The sequence below is a fragment of the Crocuta crocuta genome, unplaced genomic scaffold (genome assembly GCF_008692635.1).
Source record: "Crocuta crocuta isolate KB4526 unplaced genomic scaffold, BGI_CrCroc_1.0 scaffold81, whole genome shotgun sequence".
Taxonomy (NCBI): Eukaryota; Metazoa; Chordata; class Mammalia; order Carnivora; family Hyaenidae; genus Crocuta; species Crocuta crocuta.
Window position 1 is genome coordinate 234,299 of NW_027527808.1, and position 15,765 is coordinate 250,063.

Consider the following 15,765-nt stretch of genomic DNA (forward strand, 5'->3'; position numbering starts at 1 on the left):
CATGTGGAAATAAAAGTCTCAGGGTATCTTTAATTTTTTTATTTAAAAAAAATTTTTTTAATGTTTATTTATTTTTGAGAGAGAGAGAAAGAGAGTGAGACAGAGTGCAAGCAGGGGAGGGGCAGGGAGAAAGGGAGACACAGAATCTGAAGCAGGCTCCAGACTCTGAGCTGTCAGCACAGAGCCTAACAGGGGCCTCAAACTCATGAACTGTGAGATCATGACCTGAGCTGAAGTCAGACACTTAACAAACTGAGCCACCCAGGCACTCCTGAAAGTCTCAGGGTATCTTTAATGTCTAAATGGAAATCTTGTTCCCTACCTGCTTATGGGTGAATCCATTCATATTATTAAATAAATCAACTTTTTTATGAAATATATGTATAGATAAATAGATACGGAGTGAAATCCTTTACTAGGAACATGAGAAAGGGAATGTCATTTGATTCTTGATAGGAGGTGAGAATTGTCACAGAAGGTACAAAATTTGCAATCCTACAGTTGACAAAGAAATGTTATGGGGTCATACCCCCTCACTCAGTATAATAGTTGAGAAAATGGCAACTCTACTTTCCACATTGCTTTTCTGACAAAGACTGCTTTAATTATTTTAATAGAAGCAACTTTGAAAATAGAAGACTGGTAAATTAAATTGTTTCTTTATATGTATCAACCAGAAGTTGACCAGTTTGAAAGTTTATCTCAACTACTTAGCAACCTATTTTTCCTACTTATTGGCATGACATTCTTTTTATTTTTATTTTACTTTGAGAACACTTAACATTAGATCTTACAACAGTGTTCTCTTGATGTATTAATTCATTGTTTAATTATCTTATTTATTTTTATATTTCAATTTTTTGTTTTATTAATTCTTTTTTTCCCCTTAGGCTTTGGAACAACACAGTGCTTGGCATATAATGTATAAAGTAAAACACATATGTATTGATTAAAAATATATAATTACTAAAAAACATTACATAATGAATGTGAAATTAAGTAAGTTATAAATGAAGCAAGTTTTTTAACTCATTTCCTTTGTAGAAATTATTCTGTTATCTAAGCCTTATCTAGGATCAGGAACCTGGGGCTAGGTCACAATAAAACCACTTTCTTTGGTTCTTAATTCTATAATTTTGCTAAGTTTCCTAATGGAAAAGTATAATAATAAAATAACCAAGGAATATATTAAAATAATAACTTTAAGAAACTTCCACTTTGGGCGGAAATAAAATAACATCTTCTCTAGTCCTCTTCTTCAGAACTTAAAAACTTGAACATGAGGCAACAAGTAGAAACAGGAAGCTGTATTATGGAAAGAAAAAGATGGACTAACTAAAGACAATGGGATTGAGGAATGAAAAGACAGTGAGCTCCCTGGTGGTTCTTTTTGTCTTGCCAAATAGCCAGGATGAGGCACCAGAGCTTGTGCCTGGAACCAGCAAAAGCTTCAGATGAAAAAGCACCTAAGAAAAACCTGCTCCATCTAGCCAAGGGAGAAGGAAATGAGTAGTCAGGTAAATTAGTAAACTTTTGGACAATATCTGCTTTGCTCCATCTAAGTACCAATGGAAAAACTCTCATCTCTGGTCCCCTGGTGTCAGGGGGATTGAACACAGAGTCAAATTTCTACCCCTGCCCCTTTATATAAACAGATACTGCTGTGATTACCCCCACCAGATTGTTCTTGGTCCAGACAAGCAAAAACCTGAACTTTCATCCATAAGGCAACAAGAAGGTAGAATAAGACAGTGGAAGTTGGTGCCAATCAGCACCTGCTTCTTCATTTCTTCCAGTGTCAGTGAGGCCCAGAGGCATGAAACCCCACCTGCACTGTCCTCCACCCTATCAGCAATGAACCAGTATGAGGGGACATGACATAGTGCTAGTGGGCACTCTGCTTTCCCTGATAGGGTAGTATTAGTGGGGATCACAAGGGAGCTGAATTTCTATGCCAATTCAATAGCAACAAGGTAATGCAATACCATGCTCTGTTTTTCAGGCCCAATAAGCAGAGGAACATCCATGTATGGGTTCACCACATCAAGACCTGTGTGCTAAAGCTAAATCAGGTGACTGCTAGCAAAAGAAGTTAAAAAGTTGAAATGGGTCCAGGATCTCACGAAATATCTTAGACCTCCAGAAAGCAATAAAAAATCAGAAATCATTCCATGAACCAAAGCAATCACAGCTTGAATGAGAAAACAAAAAACAATCAGTAGATACCTACATTGATATTAAACTCAGATACTGGAATTATTTGGCAAGTTTTAGAAGTAGCAATATGGGGCACTTGGGTCAGTTAAGCAACTGACTCTTGATTTTGACTCAGGTCATGATCACACAGTTTGTAGGTTCGAACCCCACATTTGGCTCTGCACTGACTGTGGAGCTTGCTTAGGATTCTCTCTCTCCCTCTTTCTCTGCCTTTCCCCATCTCATGAGCTCTCTCTCTTTCTCTCTCTCTCTCTCAATATAAATAAAGTTTTTTAAAAATTAAGAAAAAAGAAAGTAGCAATCATAAATTTGCTTCAGTGACCAGTTATGTACTCTTGTATATAGTAAGTGAAAAAATAGCAAATCTCAGCAAAAATGGAATGTAGTTTTTTTTAAAAAAAAGAAAAACTATGTAACTTGAAAAAAAGATAAATATTAAAAAATGAAATAAAATCTCATTAGACCACCTCAATAGTAGATTGGAGATGACAGGGGAAAGAATCATGAGCTTGATGATGGAACAATAGAAATTACCTAATCAGAACAGTAAAGAAAAAAAGAACTTTGGTGACCTGTGAACCAATATCAAAATATCTAATACACATGGTATCAGAATCCCAGAGGAGAGGAAAAAAGAGCATAGGGCTGAAAAATTGTTCATGAAACAATGGCTAAAAATTTTCAAAATTTTGGTTAGATTCAAGATGCTGTGTAAAACATAAGCAGAATAAACCGAGAGGACTCTGTGCTAAGACACATGATAATCAAATTTCTGGAAGCTAAAAGCAAAGAAAAAGTCATGAATGCAGCTAAAGAAAAATGACCATTAATTACCCAGAGGAAAACAAAGGTTTGAGTAACAGCAGGTTTCTGATCTGAAACTATGGAGCCAGATGGAAATATACATCATTTTTCAAATGCTAAAAGAAAAGAACTATCAATCCTGAATTCTATATTCAGCAAAAATATCTTCAGGAACGAATTCACTCTCACATGAAGGAAAACTACAAATTTGTCCTTAGCCTACATACTGTTAAAACAATGGTTAAAGGAAATTCTCCAAAAAGAAAGGAAAATAATAATTTTCACATTTAATTTGTACATCTTAGCTGAATTATAGGTTTATCAGTCTAACATTCCTAATGTTAGAGTTCGTTATGTGTTCATTCATTCACTTACCTACTATATAACAGATACATGATTATAAGGCCTTGCCAGGCACTAAGATAAGTACATGGAATACATTGCTAAATGTGATAGAACTGTCCATGCATACAGAGAACATAAGATTTGATGAGAAAAATTCACATAGTCATAAGGAGACATAGGTATGTGTATTTACAATTATTTTAAATTCTGTGAACATGTACAGGGATCATAAGGTTATACCTCCTCTAATGGATCAGATGGGAGGGCTTTCTGAGAACACATGATTTAAGATGATACTGGAAAAGGAAGGAGATAGCAGGGTTGGAGAAGGAGAGGGCAAGTAAAGGTGGAGAAAGAGCATTCAAGGTAAAGAGACGGAATGCAAATGACCCTGACATGGGAAGGAAGGAGTTTAGGGCCTTCTAAGAATTAAATGCCAGTGCAACTGGAATTTAGCGTATAATGGGCAAAATGAAACTTTTGACATCGACAGGACCTGAAAACCATGGAGTCCATTTTAAATACCGAGTCTTCTCTGTGAACAACATGAAGCTGCAGCAGCGTTTTAAATGGGAGGGTATTATGATCAAAATGCTGTCCTTAACGTAATTCTCATTGACCTAAATTATTTTCCTCTCAGGACTCCATAACAACTGTCCTCCCATGAATCAACCTCTCTCTCTCTCCTCTCTCTCTCTCTCTCTCCCTTCTAGATACTATACTGCCCTCTACATTACTACATCTGACTTGAAAACCAAATTCTGACCTGATAGTTTTATTGGCCTATATCTATCCCTTAACATCTGATCTGTAGATTAGATCAGTGTGGGGTTAATGTCTACTTACCAGAGTTAAGCTTCCAAGTAACTGGAGAGTAAGCTCCAGATCCTTCCATTTGAAAATAAATACAAAATAATGACGGTACTTCCGCTCAAAAAATTACTTTAAAATCTAAAGTAATATTTTATTAAATTATGATTATTTCTTGATAATCTGACAGCATGTTTTTTTTAAAAACTCCATCAACAAGGGGCTCCTAGGTGGCTAAGTTGTTAGGTGTCCAACTTTTCATTTTAGGTCAGGTCATGATCTCTCACTGTTGATGAGTTTGAGCCCTGCATCAGGCTCCATGATGACAGTGCAGGGTCTGCTTAGAATTTTCTCTCTCACCCTCTTTCTCTGCCCCTCCCCTGCTTGTGCTCTCTCTTTCTCTATTATTTTATTAATAAATAAATAAACTAAAAAAATTTCATAGACTTTCTTTAATGGACTTGTTTATCATTACCAATACATATTAAGGAGACATTTAAACATGGTTGCAGAAGTAATCTTTCAACAGATACTGATATAAAAGCATACAGAGAAGGTCACTTTTCAGAAAAATAATGAGATTTTTAAATACTATAGTTTTTATATGGTGGCTCTATAATAATTTTCATAATTCCTAAAATTAAATAACTTTTAAGTTAAAAAACAATAGCCCAATATAATATTAATAGCTTTTTGAAAAATGTCTACCATATCAGAAATATACCAAATCTATTATTTCTTTTTATTTTAGCAGCATCTCTATGTGATAGACATTCTATGCTTATTTTATTTTATTTCCAAATCTTTATTCATTTATTCTGAGATAGAGAGAGAGTTTGAACAGGGGTTGGGCAGAGAGAGAAAGAGAGAGAGAGGGAGAGAGGGAGAGAGAATCCCAAATAGGCTCCATGCTCAGCATGGCGCCCCATACAGGGTTTGATGTCAAGACCCTGAGATCATAACCTGAGCCGAAATCAAGAGTTGAATGCTTAACCAACTGAGCCACCCAGGTGCCCCTATGCTCAGTTGAAAATGAGCAAGCTGATACTCAGGGAGGTTTAGTTGTTTAAGATTACATAGCTGGTCAGTGGTGCAGCTTTGACAGAAACATAAGTTGGCTTGGAAACCCTGCTCTGGATGGTAGTTCACTAGAGTGAGATGTTAGGTTTTGGTATATATAATATGTTGACTATCTTATGTCACAATAAAATAACACTGACACGGAAATTCCAGTGAGCATAAGTACCGCTGAAGATGACATTCACACACCCTGAGTGCTATTTGACCACACACAAAGAATAACACTTTTGAGTTTTTAAATAAGCCTGGCTGTGAATTTTTCCATTTTGCTTTTTAAAGACTTGCATGTTCTTTGGGATAAATGTGATCAATCATAATGTTTGTTCCTCAGAATTAAGTAGTCCTTTATTCCCATAAAATTCATTGTATGTTTAAGAGATACTATAGATTATAGCTATAACTACAGTTATTAACCTTCTCGTTTTCCAGATTTTGCACACTATGAGTAATTTATTACTTGATTTTTATTATATGAACTCCAAGTTAATGAATCAAGTTTTATAATACAGTCTCTTTATGGATGTTGTTCTCCAAGTATAGGAATTTGGTATGTATTTAAAGGGTTGTTATCACTGTTATTATTGCTGCTGAAGACCAATCCAACATTCATTTGTGACCAATTATTTTATGCTAGAGCAGAGCAAAGGCCATTAAATAAAACAGATAATACAGTTCCTGGCCTCAATAAGGTAATGGTCTGATTCTAGTACATTGTGTAGACCAACAGTTACAGAAGGGGATTCTTTTGAATATCAACACTTAATAATGATCAGCTAAATTCTTAGTAATAGAACTGCTTAAAATTCTAATTTTCTGATTTTATTACAATATGAAGCAGAAGCAGTTTCCAGAGCTCTTTGTGAAATGAGATTTAGAGGGAAATACTGCTTTGTACTTATTACACTTGACATTCAATGCCTACCATCTAGTATCTCTTGATTTTTAACTTATGAATTTTGTTGTTTTCTGCCTTTAGTCTAATATCCTGAGATCCCACTGTATAATCTTTTTTTTAACTGCCTGTAGTTTTGTTTTCCTGATTCACTTTATGATACACAGGGCTGACCGTTTACAGGGTAGTCATCCCAATTCTTCAGGTGTCCGTGAATTATTCTCTGTTCTTATTCATACTTCCATCTCTACTTATCGGCTGACCAACAACCCAGTCACAATATAGGCAAACTAAATGTTAATACCTAACAGTGTTATCTGGTTTTTAATCATGATTGCATTTCTGGTTCCTGGAAAATCCTCCACTAGGTACCACTGCCTTTCCTCAATGCAAATGGAAAAATCCAACCCCATTAAAAATGAGAGAGAGATTTATTTTTCATTACAAAGCAAGGATTATTTGTCACTCAAAATAAGTTGATAGTAAAGAGTTCAAATTACAATGCCAAAACTTAAGAGATGACTTCCTTTTGATGCACGATTGGTACTGATTTGTGATGTACATTGAGAATAGTATTATCATTATCATAGTGTATATGATTATTGTAATATATTTTTATTTAAAAATCAGTTTATTAACTTATCAATGTGCACCGTAAAATTCAAATGTCTCAATAAGATTAATAGCTTAGTAGAGTAGAAAGAGCAAAGAAGTTGGAGTTTATTTTCATTATAAAATGAATTGATAATAGCTTTACAAATTTACAAAATTCATTACAATTTTCAAATTCATATGAAATTCTTTTGTAAAGCACAACAAAATTTTTAATGTAATTTAGCATCTGGTAATTGATTAAGCTTGTTGGGATAATTCTTAGGAGAAGAGAAATACTGTGATTATATTAAACAATTACACAGAAGTTATGCTTTTAGATTCGTTGCAAAAATATTATAGCTTCTTGATTTCTGTAGATGTCTAAACAGAGTTTATGAAACTCCCCCAGGGCTGAAATCATTGGTGTCACTTTGCTATTCTTGTGTCTACATTTACATTAGCTGTACTACCAGAAAGACATGGTTATTTATTTTTTTCTAAGTAGGTCAATAATAATATTTAGAGAATATAATGAACAGAATATATCTGGTACACCGAACATTAATTTCTCATTTTGACCATGATCTTAAATGCAATGCAAACACTGATGGGAGTTTAAGAATATGAGTGGATCACAGATGATGGGAGCGCTGGGAGAGCTAATACATTGGACCAATATGAGGGGGAGAAAGCTGTTCCTGCAAGTGAAATGCTAGAAAAGAGCTTGCAGTCATTCCATTTCGATGTAATAGCTGCCCAGCAGAAATACAAAGTGGAACTTGCTCAGCTAGAACAGCAGATAACACGGCTTGAAAGCGACTTTGCAGCGACCAGGAAACTTTGTAGTTACAAAGATCAGCTACACCCTTGAGATTGTGAGAAGCAGGGAAATAGATATCAGTTCAACAATCACATTGCTAATGATAGGGAGAGGGAACTGGAAACATACCACTTTGTACATTTTTCCTAAATTATTGAGAAATATATATTTTACCTTATATTTTGTGATTCCACCTTCTTCTTATTGTTTGTCTCTAAATCCCGGGGATCCCTTAAGTGTTGGTGATAGAAATGCCATAAAGTTTCATTTGGATAGAGCTTAAAACTAAATAAAACTGTAGTATTTATTAATTTACACCTGTAGATGGCTAGAAGGTAAATCTGCCAAAACTTTAAGCAAATCATTCCATATTCACTTTGTATATCAGAGGCAAAGCAAAGGACACGTATTTCCTAGTGAAGAAAATGACACATGTCTGACAGGTGAAATTAAAACCATCTATGCAATTCAGTTCACTAAGTGCTTATTATATAGCGAGGTATACAAGAATCTGTGCTAGATGCTGGCAACATGCAGATGGATAAATGAGGCAAAGCCCTTATCTTCCTGGAGCTCCTATCCTGGTAGTAGTTCACAGAGCGGACCCCTGTGATATACACAGGCTCCTACTGTGTAGTTCACCGAAAAATATAGTCCTTTTACAAAATATGTCATTTTCATTATTCATTAAGTTTTAAGAAATATTCACATGAAAGGCAATTACTTGAAATCAGATCAACAAGTATGTATTCTCTACGTCCCAGATTTTTCCGATTTCTAATTGTTTCAGCATATATTCATAAAGCATGAGTAATGAATTCTACTACCCTGGGCTTTTTAAACTCATATTATTTTATAAAATAGTGTTTTCTTTTTGATTCAGCTTATTGGTAGAACCTGCTCAGAATTGAAGAATAAAAGAATTGGCCATTGAGAGTTCTAAAACCCTTAAGTTTTCCATAGAAAAACAAGCAAACTAAACAACATAAGTCTTAGGTTTGTAAGAACTTTTGAAGTGCTTCATTATGCAAAATTACTTAAAGACATCAAGAGTAACAATACCAAGTCTTTGGGGGTTATTTTGGTTTTTTGGGTTTTTTTTTTTGGTCTGGTCTATGATTTATCAATTTGTTGGGGAAAAGCCATTGAGAATGGAATAGGCCTACATCCATACCTTTTATTAATAATGACAGAAGTGATGGAATGTTGAAATATATATCCATATGAAGATATCACATGCCATTTCCTAAGTTTTGTACACCTGAGAAAATATGTTAATATAAATAATTGTTGTGTTCAAATTATAGCCAAACATATCTGCAGGTTTTAAGCTGTCTAAAGTAATTCCACATTCTCAATGAATAATGTTTAACATTTGAACCAAAAACAGTTCGGCACGAATAATTAAAGGCTTAAGTTAAATACATAGACAGTCATTTAAATTTAGATCTGCAATAACATTTACTATTATTCTCCAAGGCTTTGACTGCTTGACAGAAACAAAGTACTCTGGGATTAATTTCAAGAAATGGTGCCAACTGTGCCGCAATTTGCTGTAATTAAGACATGAAAGAACACTAAATATTCAGATTAAAAGAAGCATGATGGAGCATGATAGAGAGTCAAGGTGTGGCAGGGAGCCAAAACAAAAAAAAAAAAAAAACACCCACCANTTTAATGTCTTTTTCTCACTCAAATTTAAAGCAGAAACACGACGTGTTATAAAGATAATAAAACTGAAAAAGAAGGTGACAAACATTGTATTCTTATGAAGCTAATTAGTTTAAGTGGTGTGGAGAAGTCATTAGGAGGGTATCATAATTACCTTTATGGTGTAGGGATTTCCCTGTGTGTCACATCAGTTTGCTTTAGAGCTAAATGAAAGAGGTATATAGGTGTTAACTCCAAGAGATCAAATACACTTTTTGTATTCATTAAATTTTTCTTCATATTTTAAAGAGAAAGAATTCGTTTTGATCCAACTAGTCTCCTTTTTAATTCCCTAAGAATTATGGGAAGTATTTTCTTTAGCCTTTGAACTTTTGCGTATTGATTAACACTACATTTAAGCTAATGGTGACTCTTCTTTCCAACTGACTTTTTTTTTTTAAGAGCGTCCCTTTAAGGTTTGATTCTAAAAGAGATGTGGATACTTGACCCAGTTGCTAATGAGGGGCTGTATAATCTCCAGTACCCTATAGCTCAAAATAGCAGGATGCAGTATAAAAAGTACATCAGAAGAGGCACTATTGGAATGCTTTTTGTCTTCACAGGCAATACGCAAAAAGATAGGACTTTCTAAGAAAGTCAGAAGCTGGTCTCCTGCAGGTACAGGAAGCCATCAAAGTCAAAGTGGGTAAGGTGATGAGCCTCGACAGTGTGGTCAGGAGACTGAAAGCAAGCCGGGATATACAGGAGGAAAGCATCCGAAAGAGCAATCTTTGTCATTAGATCAGGTCTGCAGCAGCCAGATGGGGGCCTGCAGAATCTGCATAGAACAGGGCTTTGTGAGAGGGACCAGTGTACCCCAATTTGTGAGCTTCAGCAGAATGTAATCTGTTCTAGTCTGATAAAAGAGAATTGCGCTTTACAGATGTGTGATTAGGGCCTCCAGATAGGAAATGTGGAGCATCTTCGAGCTTTAAGGAAGATGCTGTAAAGAGTCACCGTCTTCAAGAGAACCCTAAAAACAAAACTGAGTTGTTTCTACACCCAGAGATATTTGCAGAAAATTCCTAATGCCTTTCGGATACAGACTATGTATCTTAGCCCTTTTCCTGATATTGCAAATCTTCATTTAGGGGGAAAAAAACTTGAAATAAAGGGTTTAATATACACTGCTTGTGAACAATTCAAGTTGATTCTCAGTCTAGAATTTGACCATTCTAGTAAAAAAAAAAAGTAGTTGAAGAGGAATCAAAGTATTTCACATCCACTAGTATTTACATGACTTACATAAGGTAGAAATACAAGAATTCATTTCATAGCATAAATAATCAATATCACTTTTAATCTGTGGTACATAATAATCACACAACACTGAATCTCTCTAAAGTCCCTATATTTGTTAAGGGTTTTGTTGTTGTTGTTCTATACCAGTAAGTACTATGAAGCTATGAACATTATTATCATTATTACTTTTGAGCTTATTTGTCTCAACTTTGTGGTAGAATACTTTTATGAAATAAAATATTAATGAAGTTACTGAGCACATAATAGACAGCGTTTGTCAACCCCTTAATTTTTCCTTCCACTATTCACAACATTGCTAGATACGTGTTTCTGGATAAAACCCCCTAGAGGTCTCCTGCAAATTCTTTTTCAATACAACCAGATCATTGCAGATAATTGTATTACACAGAGTATCGATCCAAAATCGTTGTGCACCGGAAACATCTGAAAAAACATGATTATAGCTTTCTGTTTATTGTTCGTACATCATATAAGCAGGCTTTTGTGTGAATCACCTGTAAAAAAGGCAAGGTGGAAACATCAGAGAAATTACCTCTTTACAAGAATCTATTGATCACTTTAAATCAAAGAAGTATGTTTGACATAAGATTACCTGCCAGTTTGAACATTAGGTACACTATGTTATAGCCTGGGGCAGTTGTAAGTCTGACAAAGGGATTGTAAATAAAGCATGCAGCTGCGAGCGCCTCTGGCTTGGGATCAACTCAGGCTCAAGTCCAAAGCATAGGTAAACTTAAAATAATTTACCCCCTTTAACCAGCACATAATGAATTAGAGTAGACTCTTAGGAGAACCGTGAGGCATAAATCTCTTAGTCATTTCAAAATCGGCAAACTTCATAGAAAATTCACATCATGCATCGTTGACAAAAGGTCTCTTTTGTGTATGTGCCACAAGGTGACCCAAGTAGTCTTGAAGACAGTCTATTGGTACAGGTAGAATCTTCAAAAAAGAAACTTCCTGCAGCGTTCTTATATCCATAATCATTTATATGTAGCTTGATCGCTCAGATCCTTTTAACCTAAAGACCACTAACTTCTCTATGTCGATGTCTAAAAATTCTCGCCAAAACTCATTTAAAAAAGTTTCGGTGTGTTTTTTTTTCTTAAGAAATATGTATTGTGATAGGTGAAAAAGCATACAATAAAATACTATACCCAAATCAGTTTTGCAACTACATTAACAGTGCTAAAAAACATATCACTGCAAAAATATCAATTGCTTTCATATGATTATATTTTTATTTTGTCAAGAGCAGAGAGGGCCATGGTGCTTTTACATATTTTTTGAGCTTGGAGGGGTTTTTTTAGAAAGCACACTCATTGTAAGTTCTTTATTGGATTCCCCCCCCCCCCACACACACACACAGACACACTTTAACATGTGTTGAAATTATTAAACATTTAACTCATTTGTTCAGAGAGATTTCGATGTATTTGGAATTTAATAAAGATGAGCTCTGGGTGATGCATTCTTCCTTGTTAAATATTTAGCTGTTTGCATTAGCCCTGTGGTTTCCTGAGGCACAAATTTAAACTGTTAATATATAGCAGGTTTAAGCTATAAAAATAGTAGATGCTGTAATTTCTTCTGGGGCAAAACTGGTCAGTTTGAACACTTGCAAAAAAACAAAGTGAACATGCATGCACATATTTATTAAAATATAAGCAGTCAGTTGCTCAAAATCTATAAAGAGAAACTGAGAATCAGATATTCTTAGATCTAATTTATAAGGGAGTCATCATTCAACTTCAAAGATGAGTGATAAATGTAGAATATTTATATAGAGTATCTTCTTTACGAGGTTGCCTGTAAAAGATACCTCTGATGTCAGACTGTAATACCTTGGTTTCTAACTTTATTGAAGCTTAGTATAAACATCATTTTTTGGACATAAAATGAGAATCATTAAAAGCAAAGATGCTCTTTTTTTTTATACAAATATGGCCCTCTCCATTTCTATTTATATTGATTTGGGGATCTTAAAAGGATTTTTTCCTTTTTTTTCAGTTTGGATTATAAGATTGAAATGACTGATTTTCATAAAATATCATGATCTTTAATGCAATGAGATTTGAAGTGCTGTGAGATTTAAAAATACCTCCAGAAATGCACTATATAACATAAAGTATATAAATTTATATCAAAACATGATTAACGAAATAAATAACATTTACATCTGATGGCATGCATTTGAGGTAATTAGGGGAAAAAAGCAGATAAATACTATTATAAAGGGGAAATAGTCTAACACAATGTACAGATATATATCTCTAGGAATACGGTCAACAAAGAACAAAGGAAAAATGTCTTTGTCTTAAATCACTTATTTTTTGAGAGCTTGAAGCATACTGCCTAGTTTGCTTTGGTCTAATGAAAGACTGCCATCTATTGGATGACCTTGAAAAAGTGCTTAAATTTCATAAATATTATACATGAAAATAAATCAGTGAAGGGCCATCATTTTGGCATAATTTATAACATATCAGTCTTTGTCTGTGTGAATATATATAAATATATCTGAGGCCTCTGCTAAAGAAAGAAAAAGAATACTATGTGTTAATGTTATTCCATTTAAAACACTTATGTCACAACAAAAATCTCCCAATTAAAGTCAGCAAGTTGTTGTCTGATTAAGACCTCTAATTTTTGAATTCAAATGTTTTATAAACTTGAGATTACTGACATGCATCTCGTATTCCTTCATACATACCTTTGTTTACTTGTGTGTTAAATAAAGGAATCTGAAAACTGAATGCATGAGCTTATATTTTGACAAGAAGGATCTGTTTAAATCTTCCTCAAAGTTGCATCGCATAAAATTTAAACCAAAAACAAAAGAAAAAAAAACATATTAGCTTGGTGTTTTAAAAGGCAATGTTCTTGTTTTATCTTTCAGCCCAAGAACTTGCCAGTCAAGATGAAAAACTTCTTCTAATGGAATCCAGCTTGAAAGCTACTCAAGAGCAGCTAACTGAGCAAATAGCAGAAACAGTTCGCCAAGAACAGAACAGTAGAAAACCCCAGGCAGAGCTGAAGACAGTGACAGAAGGGATTATTGCTTCTGAAGAAGAAAAAAATGATTACAAGTGAGTTGCTTTTTAGTATTTCAGAAAGTTTTACTTTACATACTAAAATCAAGTCAATCCTTTGACTATAGTTGCTTAATATTTAACTCTCTCTGTCTTACAATAAGGTATGTGTAAATGTGCTAGCTTGTTCAATAAATTGTTCATTCCAAAATAGATAGACTTTAAATTTGCATTGTGTCTTGACTGAAGTGGGACATGCTGAACAGTGTGACCGTCCTATTCCGATTCTAAATAATGACGTGGCGGTCAACTTTCTTGTTAACTATCAAGAAATGTTCAAGGTAAGAAGCAAGAGAAAGAATACACTGTGTTTCTGTAGCACCTATCTGCCAATGGTATTCTCATCTTTCTCCTTTTGGAGTCCAAAGGTTACATATGGCTCTTGTTGCCTTTCTTTTTTGTTAAAGTAGCAGCTCTAAGCAAGACACTATTAAATTGAGAGACATTTAGAGTAGAGTTTTTGGTCAGACCACTGAGGCATGTAAGAAACTATGAAGAAAAGTAATAAAGATCTATGCTGCTTCGAAACATTCATGAAAATTGTTTTAGTGAAACATCTCCAGTAGTTAATTTCTGCTTTCATCATCTAAATCTGTATGTGATTATTATGCTTAATGCTATGTTTTCAGTTTTTATCATTTACTTCTCAAATAAACGTTAGTCTCTTTTTTGAGTGTTCCGATAATTAGGTATCCTATCCTCTCTGCCTTTTGCTTGTTTTTTTAAGGGTTTTTTATTTTTTAGAAATAATTTTTTTAAAAGTAGCATAGCCCAGATGAACCTCTCTCTCCCTCTCTTACTCTCTCCCATCCCCCTCCTCTCTCTCTCTCTCTCTCTCTGTCTCTGTCTCTCTCTGTATTTGTCAAGAATTACACTTTGCTCACTGAACACTGGTTAAATTGAGTAATCACAGTTAGATAAAACACACATACCTAAACTGTTTTTTTCCTCTCTCCTGTCATTCACCCTTTGAACACAATCCTGAGGCCAGAACTAAAAAGGCATTTGATATTAACTAATCTTTGGAAGCCAAATTCTAAACTTTCATTACTTACTGTATATCTTAATATATCTATCAATAGGAAATCAAAATATTGCATATGATGAATGTTGAAATTTATTTTCTGATTTACAGTTTATAAAGCTAATAATGCTAAAATATAAAAGTAAAATTTTTGAAATTTATTCATGAGGAATTTATTTCTGTGTTTTAATCCAATGATTTAATATTGGAAAGCACTACAAATAATTTTACAATCTAGGATGACATTTTACAGGCTTCTAAATAAAATTAAACACTCAGATAAACCCTGTTTGCCATTAATGTACCTTTAGTCAGCTGCCAGAACTCAGACAACAAAAAGCCACATTTTACAGATATTAAAAGGTAGAAATTGGTACCAAGAATTAAAAGCATATTGGGCAGGGTTTCTTTGGGAATGGCTGTAGTAATGTACTATTGTTATAAATATTATGGTCTTTTAAAAAGCTGGAATATATTAGAAGAATAATATATTTAAGATATATTTAGATAACAAGAAATAAATAAAAATGTTTGTGAACACTAATATAAAGCTAATGGTAGTGGCACATGTTAACTTAATGTTATTAAAATGATGCCAACATTTTTCTACAGTTAAATGCCACTATAAGGCGTATTATTCAGTACACTCACAAAAAAATATAATTTTGATCTGAAAACTGGCATGCAAAGATCTGCTTCCAATCTTGGATTTTTAGAAGTAAATAAACCAGGAAGTGATTCGTCCAGTTAAATAACAATCAAAGACTTAACTTAAGATCTGTATACTTGATCTATATGTATCTATTTTATTTTCCAATACAGCTTCATCATGAAATTAAGTACACTATTCTCTCTCACTGTGAAATTGTTGGAAGGTATACAAATATCACCTCAAAGAGTAGTTAAAATTACAACAGTATTTTTTGGCCTATTTGCAATGGTTTCAGCAATTAAATATCTTGGAAGTCAAAAAATTATAGATATTATTATGACATGTTACAAAAACCTGTTGTTGAATTTAAAGAGGCTGATACATGACCATAATCAAACCAATGATTATTTCTTAAGGGAAACTAGTTCACCTTTTTTTTTTTTTTTTTTATTTTTTCGCTAA

General features: G+C 33.9%; 1 protein-coding gene across 6 annotated transcripts in view; it reads left to right on the plus strand.

Moving 5' to 3' along the window:
- Positions 1-15,765, plus strand: part of LOC144239969 (uncharacterized) — a 277,882-nt gene that overhangs the window by 211,697 nt on the left and 50,420 nt on the right. For all 6 annotated transcript variants that reach the window (XR_013337545.1, XR_013337546.1, XR_013337544.1 and 3 more), the window contains one exon: positions 13,435-13,624. Coding sequence is in view for 3 of the 6 variants with exons in the window: in XM_077774231.1 (XP_077630357.1) it covers positions 13,435-13,624 (190 nt within the window). In the remaining 3 variants the exon portion in view is untranslated. The remainder of the gene's footprint in view (positions 1-13,434; positions 13,625-15,765) is intronic.